The sequence below is a fragment of the Cervus elaphus genome, chromosome 12 (genome assembly GCF_910594005.1).
Source record: "Cervus elaphus chromosome 12, mCerEla1.1, whole genome shotgun sequence".
NCBI classification, from domain to species: Eukaryota; Metazoa; Chordata; class Mammalia; order Artiodactyla; family Cervidae; genus Cervus; species Cervus elaphus.
The window spans coordinates 93,143,532-93,156,628 of record NC_057826.1 but is presented as its reverse complement, the minus strand read 5'-3'; the positions used below and the strand labels follow the sequence as shown (position 1 = coordinate 93,156,628).

At 38.9% G+C, this 13,097-nt stretch overlaps 1 protein-coding gene across 1 annotated transcript in view; it reads right to left on the bottom strand.

The window, feature by feature from the left end:
- The window catches only part of ANKRD31 (ankyrin repeat domain 31), a 125,552-nt gene that overhangs the window by 7,064 nt on the left and 105,391 nt on the right, over window positions 1-13,097 (bottom strand). The window contains exon 25 of the mRNA XM_043920584.1: window positions 4,942-5,032. Coding sequence (XP_043776519.1) covers window positions 4,942-5,032 — 91 coding nt within the window. The remainder of the gene's footprint in view (window positions 1-4,941; window positions 5,033-13,097) is intronic.

Here is a 13,097-nt window from a genome sequence, read left to right as displayed (position 1 = left end):
TCAGTAGATGTAAACTACCAGGGTGAAAAAAAATGACCTGTTAAAATAGTGAAAAAGAATTAAGAGTTTAAATAGGAGCTGAAGTAAACACCCGCTGCTCTGTTATCAGGCACCCGTCTTCCTTGGGTGTTTAAGTTTAACCACATAAAACAGAAGCACCTGTGAGTGTTTGTCTTCTATTACATACTCTTTTACAGAGAAATGAAGCACAATAACGGCACTAAAATGAATAAAATTCTTTCTTTAAAGTCATGCATTTACAACAGATTACACATACGTCAGACTTTTCAAAACAAAACAGTCTACTTTTTACAACAGAAAAATTGTGTTTTATTTCTGAATGAACAAGTGATGTTAGATCCTCATGAAAAAAAATTATAAATTATATAATCAGTGTGCATTAAATGATAGCTTGGGAAAAGAAAAGACCTCAGGAGACACCTTTTTGTTTTGTTTTGCTTAGATAAATACACTCAGCTTCAGGTGTTTTGAGTGTCTTGGTACTATGGTGACAGGGGACATAAACATATAAAATTGACTTTCCAGGTAAATGATGAAATGTGATTTATATTAACATAATTTTTTTAGAGAACTTTATGAAAAGTATATCAATATGTTTACACACAGTATTCACAAATGATGTAGAAGCTTTGGGAATGTTCATTTTTCCCTATTCCAATATATACTGAAATATCAATGAAGAGTCCCTCAATAACACAAAAGGGAACTACAGCCAAGTACACAGTGGAGAGAGAGGCTTGGAAGGAAGCTGTGAAATTTTAAGGGAAAATGCACCACAGACTCACTCCATTTTAAAGCTTTAAAAGGATTTAGAGATAAATACTTCAGGGATTCAATCAACATTTCATCAACAGAATCTCACTTTTAAAGGTTAGCTTTGGTATGTTTAAAATCTTTCATTAGGCTTAACATACACCCTCAGATGTGTTAATGTACCACATTTTAACACCCTGTAGTCTATCAACACAACGTTGCCTTGTGTTGCCAAGTTAACTAGTTTTCGTGTAGAACTCAAAAAAAATTAAAAGCTCTTCCATTATCTCTGACTTACTGAAAGTCATATTATCTCTTATCTTCATGACTCAGGATTTTCTTGATACCATGAATCCAAAATGATATGTATTAACAGAAGTAAACTGGATGAGGGGTAAAGAGAAATAGTTCTCTTAAATTTCTGGATGAGAAAATGTGAAGGGCCATCACTTCTTTTTTTTTTTTGCAGTAAACTGATTTATAATGTATTAGTTTCTAATGTACAGCAAAGTGATTCAGTTACACATTATATGTTTCTCATTATGGTTTATTATAAGACACCAACTATAGTTCTCTGCGCTATATAGTAGGACCTCATTGTTTATCTACGTTCAGTAGTTCATATCTGCTAATCCCAAACGCCTCATTTACCCCTCTCCCACCACCCCTTTCCCCTTTGGTAATCGTAGGTTTGCTTCCTATGTCTGTTAGTCTGTTTCTGTTTCATAAATAAGTTCATCTGTGTCATATTTTAGATTCTACATACAAGTGGTATCATGTGGTATATGTCTTTCTCTGTTTAACTTATTTCAGTTAGTATGATAATCTCTAGGTCCATTCATGTTGCTGCAAATGGCATTGTTTCATTATTTTTTATGGCTGAGTAGTATTTCATTGTGCATATATATACCATTCCTTCTTTATTAAAAAAACAATGTATTTATTTAACTGCATCAGGTCTTAGTTGCGGCATGAGGGTTTAGGTGCCCTGCGCCATGTGGGATCTTAGTTCCCCAGCCAGGGATCAAATCCACACCGCATGCATTGCAGGACGGATTCTCAGCCACTGGACCACCAGGGAAGTCCCCCACTGCATCTCCTGCATCCATTCGGCTGCCAGGAGACACGGAGGTTGCTCCCATGTCTTGGCTATTGTACACAGTGCTGCTGAGAACATAGGGGTTCTGTATCTTTTTGCACTATAGTTTTGTCCAGATGTATGCCTTGGAGTAGGGTTGCTGGGTCATGTAGCAGCTCTACTTTTGATTTTTAAAGGAACCTCCACACTGTTTTCCATAGTGGCTGCACCAATTTACATTTCCACCAACAGTGTAGGAGGGTTCCCTTTTCTCCACACTCTCCCCAAGATTTATTTGTAAACCTTTTAATGATGGCCACCTCTAACAATGAGGTGGTACCTCATTGTAGTTTTGATTTGCATTTCTCTAACAATAAGCAATGATGAGTATCTTTTCATGTTCCTAATGGTCATCTGTATATCTCTGGAGAAATAAGACAGCAACCTTGCTTGTAATAAGGTTAGAGACTTTACATTTTTCTGACTTGCCAGGTCTTTTGATTTCTTTTAGGTACCACAAAACCAGGTGCTAAAGAATCCTAAATCAAGCAATGTTTAAATAAAACTTCAACAGTAGCCTACAGACCTGTTTTATAGATTCCTAGGTCCAGATCAAGGTAGCAAGATGCTAGTTGGCATACTGGTGCCTCCACAGTTCTCAAATTAGTACTAACATCTGAAATTTCTAAAGGAAAGAAAATTCAGGATTTCTGGAGAGAAATTAGTAACAAGAAACTGTTTATACTGCCGGCAACAGAAGAAGAATCCATTTTTCAAATTTCATGCTTACTTAGCAGGTGATCTATGAGCCCTCTGAGAAAAGAGATGTATGGCTGGGGTTGGAACTACGTGCCTGGAACTAGAAAATCTGAGGAGCAGACAACCTTTCTAATATGAGGAAGAACCTGTATTTCTGCTTTGACTCTTAAGGATAAAACTAGGAGAAAGGTTTGCTTGATCTTCCTTCAAGAAGTGTGTGTGTGTGAGTGACAGAGAGAGACAGAAAAAGGGAGAGGGGAAGGGACAGCAAATGTGTGTACGCAAGCCCTGGGGCAGGTATGCTTTGGAATCAAAGTGAAGGGCCGAATATAAAGAATTTCCAAATTATTACCTGCATAAGAAACCAGATACTACTAGTCATTCAGAGTCAGCAGTCAGGCTGGCTGCCTAAGAATCACTTCTAAAAACTCTGGGTTCCAGGCTCATCTCCAAGATTAGGCAGAACTGCAGTCAGGGTGAGGAACCAAAGGCCATGAATCACAACTCCTTCCAGTTCCTTAAACCCTTTAACTTCTTCACAACTGTTTTATTTTATGAGTTTCCCCGAAATGATGAGAAACATTTTTGAGGCTATCCCTAGAAAACTGGAGAAAATGCATCTTATTCTGAAGCCAGTTTTTGAGACAAAGGGCTCTGTGTAAAGTTAGGAAAGTGTTGAATTATTGGATTTGTTGTAAGGGAACGAGTAACCCTGGGAAGCCCCTGGTTAGGGGCCTGATGACAGTAATCCTGTCTGATTTTTGTCTCTGGTTATTACAGAATTATCATTTCTCTTCTGTACCTCTTTTCCTCATATATTGTCCCCAACTGGTCTAAGACAGGGACGCTGGGGGAAAAAGAGGGAACGCTGCAGTAGAGGAGGGTAACACAGCATTAGTTATGTCCACTTTTCAGAAATGTGTGCTGTCCTTTCCCACAACTCTGCAATCAACTGCTGACTGAAGACTACATTCTCTTCAGTTTTCTGAAGGTTTATTCCATCAAATGAAGTGTATCAGTTTACACTAGTAAGCAAAGCTTTATTCTAGTATCTAGTGTTTATTTTTAGAAAATATGGGAAACTAACCAAATGATGCCTGCAAAGAAGGGGAAAATATCATTTTCCCTTTTGTGCTAAGTTACTGCAGTCATGTCCAACTCTTTGTGATCTTATGGACCATAGCCCGCCAGGCTTCTCTGTCCATGGGATCTCCCAGGCGAGAATGTCTGAGTAGGTTACCATTTCCTCCTCCAGGGGACCTTGCCAACTCAGGGATGGAGCCGGCGATTCTTACGTCTCCTGCAGTGGCAGCCAGGTCTTTTACCACCAGCACTACTTGGGAGGCTATTTCCCTTTTATGACACTTAAAAAAAATCTACCTTACCAATATTTATTTACAGCTTGAGTTTTTACATGAAGTCGCATTATTGAAGACTTGGCTGTCTTGTGATGAATTTTTCATATGTATTCTCTGCCATACTATTGTTAAAATGAACTGCTGCTACTGTGAGATGGGTTTTAACTGACCTATTATAGATTTCTTTCAAAAGGCACTACTTTAGGGACACCCAAGCCTTTGCTTCCGTTGTTTGGGCCTTGTGGGTAATGTACAGATTTAAAAACAAATTTTATTGCTGATATGTCCATTTCTTTCCCTGCACTTTGTTCTACCTGGGGTGTAGTCAAACTTATCTGATTTAATATGCATTTTAAAAAAATGCTATGACTATTAAATACCTTGTTTACACACAGGTGAAATAAATTTATTCCAACCAAAAAAATCTACCTAAAATAAGCACATCATAGATTCACAGAGAAAGGAGCTGTGAGGAAAGGGTTATTCTTCTAGAAATTAAGTTAAATGGAGTTTAAATGGAGTGCTGTGTATAAGCAGAAAATAATTTTTGGTGGGAATGTGGGAAAACTGGAACCTTTGTACACTGCTGGTAGGAATGTAAATGATTCAGTTGTTGTGGGAAACATATGGCTGTTTCTCAAAAAAGTAAATATATAATATATATTAGTAATATAGCAATTTACTCCTTGGTATATATCCAAAAGAACTGAAGACAGGTACATACAAATATATGTATATACCTGTTAATAGTAACATTATGTCCAATAGCCAGAAAGTGGAACCCCAAATACCAATCAAAGAATGAATAAATAAACTAAATGCCACTGAACTGTTCACTTTAAAATGGTTATCTGAACGTTAGGTAAATTTAACCTGAATGAAAAAAAAAAAAAAAAGACAAGTGAAATGTCTTATCAGTGGATTAGGGTGTGTTTTTCCACAACTAAGAAATAGGTTTTGGTCTGCACATACCTGGAAGGCAAGGTTGATGTTGTTGAGGATCTGGAGGCACGGGTAACTCCTCAGAAACATACTTTAAAAGTTCCTTCCCCTGGTATGTTATCTGCACATAAGTAAGCACAGAATTTCAAAATCATACAAAATCACAAGCAGCAAATGCACCTATCTCTCGCAAACTGTAACTCCAGTACAGTACTGATTGTTGTAGATTATTTATTGGCAAACTATAACCCACAGCCAAATGTGGGCTGCCATCTTTTCTGTAACTCAAGTTTTACTAGAACACAGTGATACCATTCATTTACTTAACATCTATGGCTATTTTTATGCTACAAAAGGATCAAGTAGTTTTGACAGAGATCATATGCTCACAAAGCCTGAAATATTTATTATCTGGCTCTTTATGGGGAAAATTGTTGATCTCAGATGTATATCATTAATTCTCTCATACATGCACTTACTCAACAAATATTAATTCAGTACCTGCTACTTTACAACTTAAAAACTTAAGTGTTGCATTAATAAAATTAAGCCATAAAAGTAAAATGGTACTTTTCAAGAAATCAGACATGCAACTGACTAGATTAACAGCATTTCAGGTCTAAACATCAAAGTCCCCCCACTTCCTGCCCCACACCCCCCCCCCCCGCCCACCTTGGTTTGCTTGTGAACTTAGCTATTGTTTATCAGCCCCAAAGTTCAGAGCTTAGAAATACATACACAAAAATGGGCTGGACTGAGGCAGACTGGCAAACACCTGCCCGAAATGTTTGAGTCCAAGAGTCTTTGCTTTCTCCAGACTGAGTTCTAAAGCAGTCTGATAACGTAATCCCAGAAGCTAGGTTCACTATGGTTAACCCAGCAAGTCTTGACTTGAACACCCCTTCCTCCAGGATGCTCACCCAGAGATGCTCAAGTAATGACCTTCCTACAGGACCCCATAACCTCTGCACTTATATTTCTGTCAAGCACTAAACCCACTTAAATGAAATTATGTATTAATGTGTCTGCTTTCACTAAAGATTTGTATCATACTAAGTTTTATTTTCTAGCACTTCACACAGTGCCTGACAATATAGGGAGAAAGCTTTCAAGTCCCAGATCTTAATCAGGATTCTTAAATTCTTTGAGTACCTCCAGATTTTTAAGTTGTGGGGAGTAAAAGGGATAATACTTATGAGAAATATACCTTTGGCATACTGTCAAGCACACCCTCAGTGCTCAATAAATGCTTGTTACTGAAGGAAGCATGGGCGGCCTAAGGAATATAGAATGGTTAGGCAGACTTATAGCTCAGTCCTATGATCAAACAAAGCCTCATATGTTAATGGAACAGACCTGGCCTACTCAGCATGCTAAACCCTCCTTACTTGCAATGGAAGAAGAAGCGGTGAGGCCACTAACTGCCATCTGTCATTTCTCCAAATAATAAACAGTTGAAAACAATGGATTTTGACCATTTATCCGAAAAAAGAACAATATACCTTCAAAGTGCACATGAAATCATATCACGCATCTTTTCTAACCACAATATTAAGTGACTAGAAATCAACTACTAAAAAAAAAAAAAAAAAAGAACTGCAAAACACACAATCACGTGGAAGCTAAACAACATGCTACTAACCAACCAATGGTTAACTGAAGAAATGAAAGAAGAAATAAAAAATACCTAGAGACAAGAGAAAATAAAATCACAATGATCCAAAATCTATGGGATACAGCAAAAGCATTTCTAAGAGGGAAGTTTATAGTGATACAAGCTTACCTCAGGAAAAAGAAAAAACTCAAACAACCTAGCCTTACACCTAAAGGAACTAGAGAAGGAAGAACAAAAGAACCTATCAAAGAGATTAGAGCAGAAATAAATAGAGACTAAAAGAAAAAAAAAAACAGAAAAGATCAACTAAAACCCGGTTCTTTGAAAAGATAAGCAAAATTGATAAACCTTTAGTCAGACTCATAAAGAAAACCAGGGCGAGGGCCCAAGTCAGTCGAATTAGAAATGAAAGAGAAGTTATCACCAACACCACAGAAATACCAAGATTCTTAAGAGACTCCTACAAACAACTACATGCCAATAAAATGTATAGTCTAGAAGAAATGGACAAAGTCTTACAAACGTACAATCTCCCCAAACTGAACTGGGAATAAATAGAAAATCTGAATAGACCAATTACCAGTGATGAGATAGAATCAGTAATTTAAAATTCCCAACAGGGGCACTTTCCCGGTCGTCCAGTGGCTAGGACTCCACGCTCCCAGTGCAGGGGGCCCGGGCGTGATCCCAGCTCGGGGAACTAGATCCCACACACCACGAGTAAGGCGCTGTGTGCCACAATTAAGACCCGACACGGGAAAATAAATAAAGAAACATTTTAAAAAACCCCACAAAACTCCCAACAAGTATTTCCCTGGTGGTCCAGTGGTCAAAGCTTCAGGCTCCCAACGCAGGGGGCCTGTGTTAATATCGCTAGCTTGGGAACTAGATCCCACATGCCACAACTAAGAATTCACAGGCCACAACTGAAGACCCCACATGCAGCAGCTACAGGGCAGAGATCCTGCGATCCGGTGCAGGATCTCAGTCTCGGCACAGCCAAACATGTCAGTATTAAAACAACAGACAGACAAACTCCCAACAAACAGAAGTACAGAACCAGAGAACTTCACAGGTGAATCCTACCAAACATTTAGAGAACAGTGAACACCTATCCTTCTCCAACTATTCCAAAAAACTGCAGAGGGAGAAACACTTTCGAACTCATTCTAGAAGGCCAGCATTATCCTGATACCAAAACCAGACAGGATATCACAAAAAAAGTCCCATAAATTACAGGCTAGTACCACTGATTGACACAGATACATAGATCCTGAACAAAACATTAGCAAATAGAATCCAATAACATATTAAGAGGATCATAAATCATGATCAAGTGGGATTTATCCTAGAGTTGCAAGGATTTTTCAATGTCTGCAAATTGATCAGTGTGATACACCACATTAACAAACTGAAGAATAAAAATCATAGTCATCTCAATAGATAAGACAAAGCTTTTGACAAAATTTAGTATCTGTTTATGATTAAAAAAAAAATACTCCAGAAAGAGGGCAAACAGAGAATATGCCTCAACATAACAAAGGCCATATATGACAAACCCATACTTAATATTATAGTCACAGTGAAAAGCTGAAAGCATTCCCTCTAAGATCACAAACAAGACAAGGATGACCATTCTTGCCACTTTTATTCACATAGTATTGGAATTTCTAGCCACAATAATCAGACAAGAAAAAGAAATAAAGGGCCTCCCAATTGTAAAGATATAAGTAAAACTGTCACTATTTGCAGAAGACATGATACTATATATAGAAAACACTAAAGACACCACCAGAAAACTACCAGAGCTCATCAGTGAATTCAGAAAAATTTCTGGATACAAAATTAATATATAGAAACCTGTTATATTTCTGTATGTTAATAGTGAACTATCAGAAAGAGCTAAGGAAATAATCCTGTTTACCACTGCATCAAAAAGAATAAAATACCTAGGAATAAATCTACCTAAGGAGGCAAGAGTCCTGTACTTGAGAAACTGTAAAACATTGATTGAAAAGACACAGAAAATGACACAAATAAATGGAAAGATATACTGTGTTCTTGGGCTGGAAGAATTAATATTGTTAAAATACCACACTAGCCAAGGCAGTCTACAGATTCAATGCAATCCCTATCAAAATACCAATGGCACTGAACTAGAATAAATAGTTTTAAAATTTGTATGGGAACACAAAAAACCCTGAATAGCTACAACAGTCTTGAGAAAGAATAGAGCTCAGGGAATCATACTCTCTGACTTCAGACGGTACTACAAAGCTGCTGTAATCACAACAGTCTTGAACAGGCACAGAAACAGACTCACACACCAACAGAACAGAATAAAGCGCCCAGAAGTACACCATGCACTACAGTCAGTTAGTCTATGACAGAGGAGACAAGAACACACAAGGATGAAAAGACAGCCTCTTTACTACGTGGTGCTGGGAAAACTGGACAGCAACATGTAAAAAAAATGAAATGAGAACATTTCTCACACCATATACAAAAAGTACACTCTAAATGAATTATAGACCTAAATTTTATGATTTTTATGGAAATTTTATGGAAATCATAAAATTCCCAGAAGAAAACACAGGCAGAACATTCTTTGACATAAATTAGAGCAACACTGTTTTGGATCTGTTTCCTAAGGCAGATGAAACAAAAAATAAATAAATGGTGCCTAATTAAACTTAAAAGCTTTTATACAGCAAAGGAAACCACTGACAAAATGAAAACTTACTGAAGAGGAGAAAATACTTGCAAATGATATGCCCATAAGGGGTTAATATACAAAATGTATAAACAGCTCATACAACTCGGTATCAAAAAACACCTTGGTCAAAAAATGGGCAGAAGACCTGAATAGAAAATTTCCCAAAAAAAAAAAAAAAAAGAAAATTTCCCAAAAAAAGACATACAGATGGCCAACAGTCACATGAAAAGATGCTCAACACTGCTAACCATAAGAAAAATGCAAATCAAAGCCACAATGAGGTATCACCTCACACCTGTCAGAATGGGCATCATCAAAAAGAACACAAATAACAAATGTTGCCAAGGCTGTGGAGAAAGGGGAACTTTTCTACACTGTTGGTGGGAACGAAAACTGGTGTAAGCCATTATACAGAGTGAAGTAAGCCAGAAAGATAAAGACCAATACAGTATACTCACGCAAACATATGGAATTTAGAAAGATGGTTAACGATAACCCTATATGCAAACAGAAAAAGAGACACAGATGTACAGAACAGACTTTTGGACTCTGTGGGAGAAGGCGAGGGTGGGATGTTTCGAGAGAACAGCATTGAAACATGTATATTATCAAGGGTGAAACAGATCACCAGCCCAGGATGGATGCATGAGACAAGTGCTCAGGGCTGGTGCACTGGGAAGACCCAGAGGGATAGGGTGGGGAGGGAGGTGGGAGGGGGGATCAGGATGGGGAATACATGTAAATCCACAGCTGATTCATGTCAAGGTATGGCAAAAACCACTACAATATTGTAAAGTAATTAGCCTCCAACTAATAAAAATAAATGGAAAGAAAAATAAAAAAGAAAAAAAAAAAAAAAAGAAAGAAAAGAAAACTGGTGTAAGCACAATGGAAAATAGTACGGAGGTTTCTCAAAAACTTAAAACTACCATATGATCCAGCAATTCTGCTCCTGGGTATACATCCAAAAACAAAAACACTAATTCAAAAAACGTGAACGTGCACTTCAATGATCAAAGAAGCATTGTTTACAGTTGCCAATATATAGAAACAACCTAAGTGCTCATCGGGGCTTCCCTGGTAGATCAGTTGGTAAAGAATCCACCTGCAATGCAGGAGACCCTGATTTGGTTCCTGGGTTGGGAAGATCTGCTGGAGAAGGGATAGGCTACCCACTCCAGTATTCTGGCCTCGAGAATCCATGGACTGTATAGTTCATGGGGTTGTAAATAGTCGGACATGACTGGGTGACGTTCACTTCCACTTTAAGTGTCCATCAAGAAATGAATAAAGAAGATTGGTGTAAATGTACTACTCAGCCATAAAAAGAATGAAATCTTGCCATTTGCAACAACATGGATGGACCTGGAGGGTTTATGGTATGTGAAATAACAAAAACACAGAAAAAGACAAATACTCTTACTACTTACATGGGGAATCAAAAAATAAAATAAATGAATATAACGAAATAGAAACAGACATAGATAAAGAGAACAGACTAGGGGCAGCCAGCGGGGAGAGGGAAGAACGGAGGGGCAAGATAGGGGTAGGAGACTAAGGCACAGGAGACCACATGTGAAATAAACAAGCTCTGAGGGTACATTCTGCAGCACAGGGAATAGAGCAGATATTTCACAATACACTTAAATTAAGTATAACCTATAAAAACAGTGAGTCACTATGCTGTACTGCTGAAACTGACTATACCTCAAAAATAAAGTTTATCTGCAAGTATATAAAAAGAAGAAAGACTGGGTCTCGTTCACATTATTGCCCTGATGATATCCAACACACGCTGTGCCCTCATCAACATGTAGGCTCAGTATGTTTTCACCTATATCTCAAAATTTAAAGTATATTTTTAATCAGTTAGTGGCGGGTAAAATTTTACCTTAGTAGACTTAGGAGTCCTGAGTAAGCCCCAGACATATCACTAGGGATAATTCACGCATTCAGAGAACACAGCTTTAAGAAAGTCCATTGAGTTAAAAACCTACTTTCCACAAGGCAGGAGTGATTTAATGGACAGCGATAAGGATGAATGGGCCTGAGACTGAACCGGCACTAGGTCCCTTCAGGAGACGGCACCAGCGGGAGGAGCGCGCGGCGCCTGGTGGGGTACGCATGAGCACTCCCTCGGCAAAGCTGCTCATCAGCCTGGCTGCCTGGGCAGATCTGAGTCACTGCTGGGGCTCGTGGCTCCGCCGTTCTGTCGACATGGATGCAGATGCAGGACGAGACCTAGTTTTCTGGCATTTCTCGCCTGACAACCTGGCTCTACATCCCCACACCACCTAGTCAGTGAAAATGTTCACATTTACCAAGACAGCAAAAACCTGTTCTCATCAAGAAGTGACAGTGAATTCAGGAGTTACCCCAAGACAAGAAGAGGTAAAGGTTACTGTGGTAAATATCAAAGGAGGCGTTAAAAAAAATTGTAAACAAACTCAATTTCTCAGCCTATGTTATTTACGAGAAGTACATGAGTGCCCTATAGTAATCTTTGAAACTATTTCCATTTCTGGGATAATTTAAAAACTAAGCTTGGTTAGATAATCCATATGAATACCTCACATCCAAGAACTGCCCTAATTCTAGCGCCCACATTTGTATTTGGCTTCACCATCACACAGATCTGAAACAGCATGACTCTAATTGACATGGCTAATGAGAGAAGACCAGAGGCAATGTGATATGTAAATGAGGCACGTGAGTACAGAGTGAGGGCCAAATGATATCACAGCCAGATATGCAAAACCAGAAACTTGGCGGTAACTCCAACAGAGATAAAGAGCGGGAAGACTGAGTCATCGCTAGGCACAGGCACGTCAAACTCCAAAGAACCTCCGCTACAGCAACTAGGGTCACGTTCGCTCTATGAGCACAGATTCAGTTTCAGCAAAACAGTGTCATCTATCATAGCTTTAAGAAGCTTTGTGATCAAAAGGGATTTCCATGCGTAAAATGTTAATTACTAACATGCAAATATAATTTATGAAACTATGGAAAGGATTAAGCAGGTTAAATTGAAAGCAGGTGACTCCAGTGGTCAGAAGAAAAAAAACGACAGGAAAAGAGGAAGACAGAGAGACTATAAAGTAGAGAAAATTTAAAATGTGCTCATGTAAGTGAAGGAACTGAAAACTGTTCTGGAAACACCTGCAACAGAGGTCCAGGAGGCCAGAGTTCATAGGTTAGGGACAAAAACTGAGACGGAAGCCAGCAACGAGGGTGTGCAGAGCTGAGCTGGACAAGAAGGGGAGAGGAAAGCTCCCCCGGCTGCGGGCGCACTGAGGCTCACTACAATGACCAGTGGGGGCTGAAGGTATCTGCAAGTCTATCAGCAGTGATGGGGACTGTCTGATGACTCACGGTTTCCTGGGTAAAACGTTGCAACACGGTTCCCTGAAATGGTGCCATGGACATCTGGAGGTGGCTGATCATCCGACCTCAAGGGTGTTAGTCACCAATACTCTTCATATAAGTCATTAAACTGGGCTTATAAATCAGAAGACAGAGCTGAAGGGGGAGACTACTAAGTCTGGGAAGTCTGAATAAAAATTCAGAAATTTTTCCTTCTGGGAGGCTAGCAATTCATGGGTAAGACTGCTCAAACATGTGGGTCTCAGGCTCCCTGATCATAACTTTCACCTTTGGGGAAAGATTCTGCTCTATCGTATCAAAATACTAGTAACACATTATTAACTAAATTATCCATATATCAGTGGTCCTGCATACTCTACGTGGAGTCACAAGGACCTGATATCACTGTGGGGGTGGGGTGGCAGGAATGAGAGGAAGATCGGGGCATTCAGTTTTCTGAGACGAGGTAAGGAACGAGGAAGGAGAGGCTCT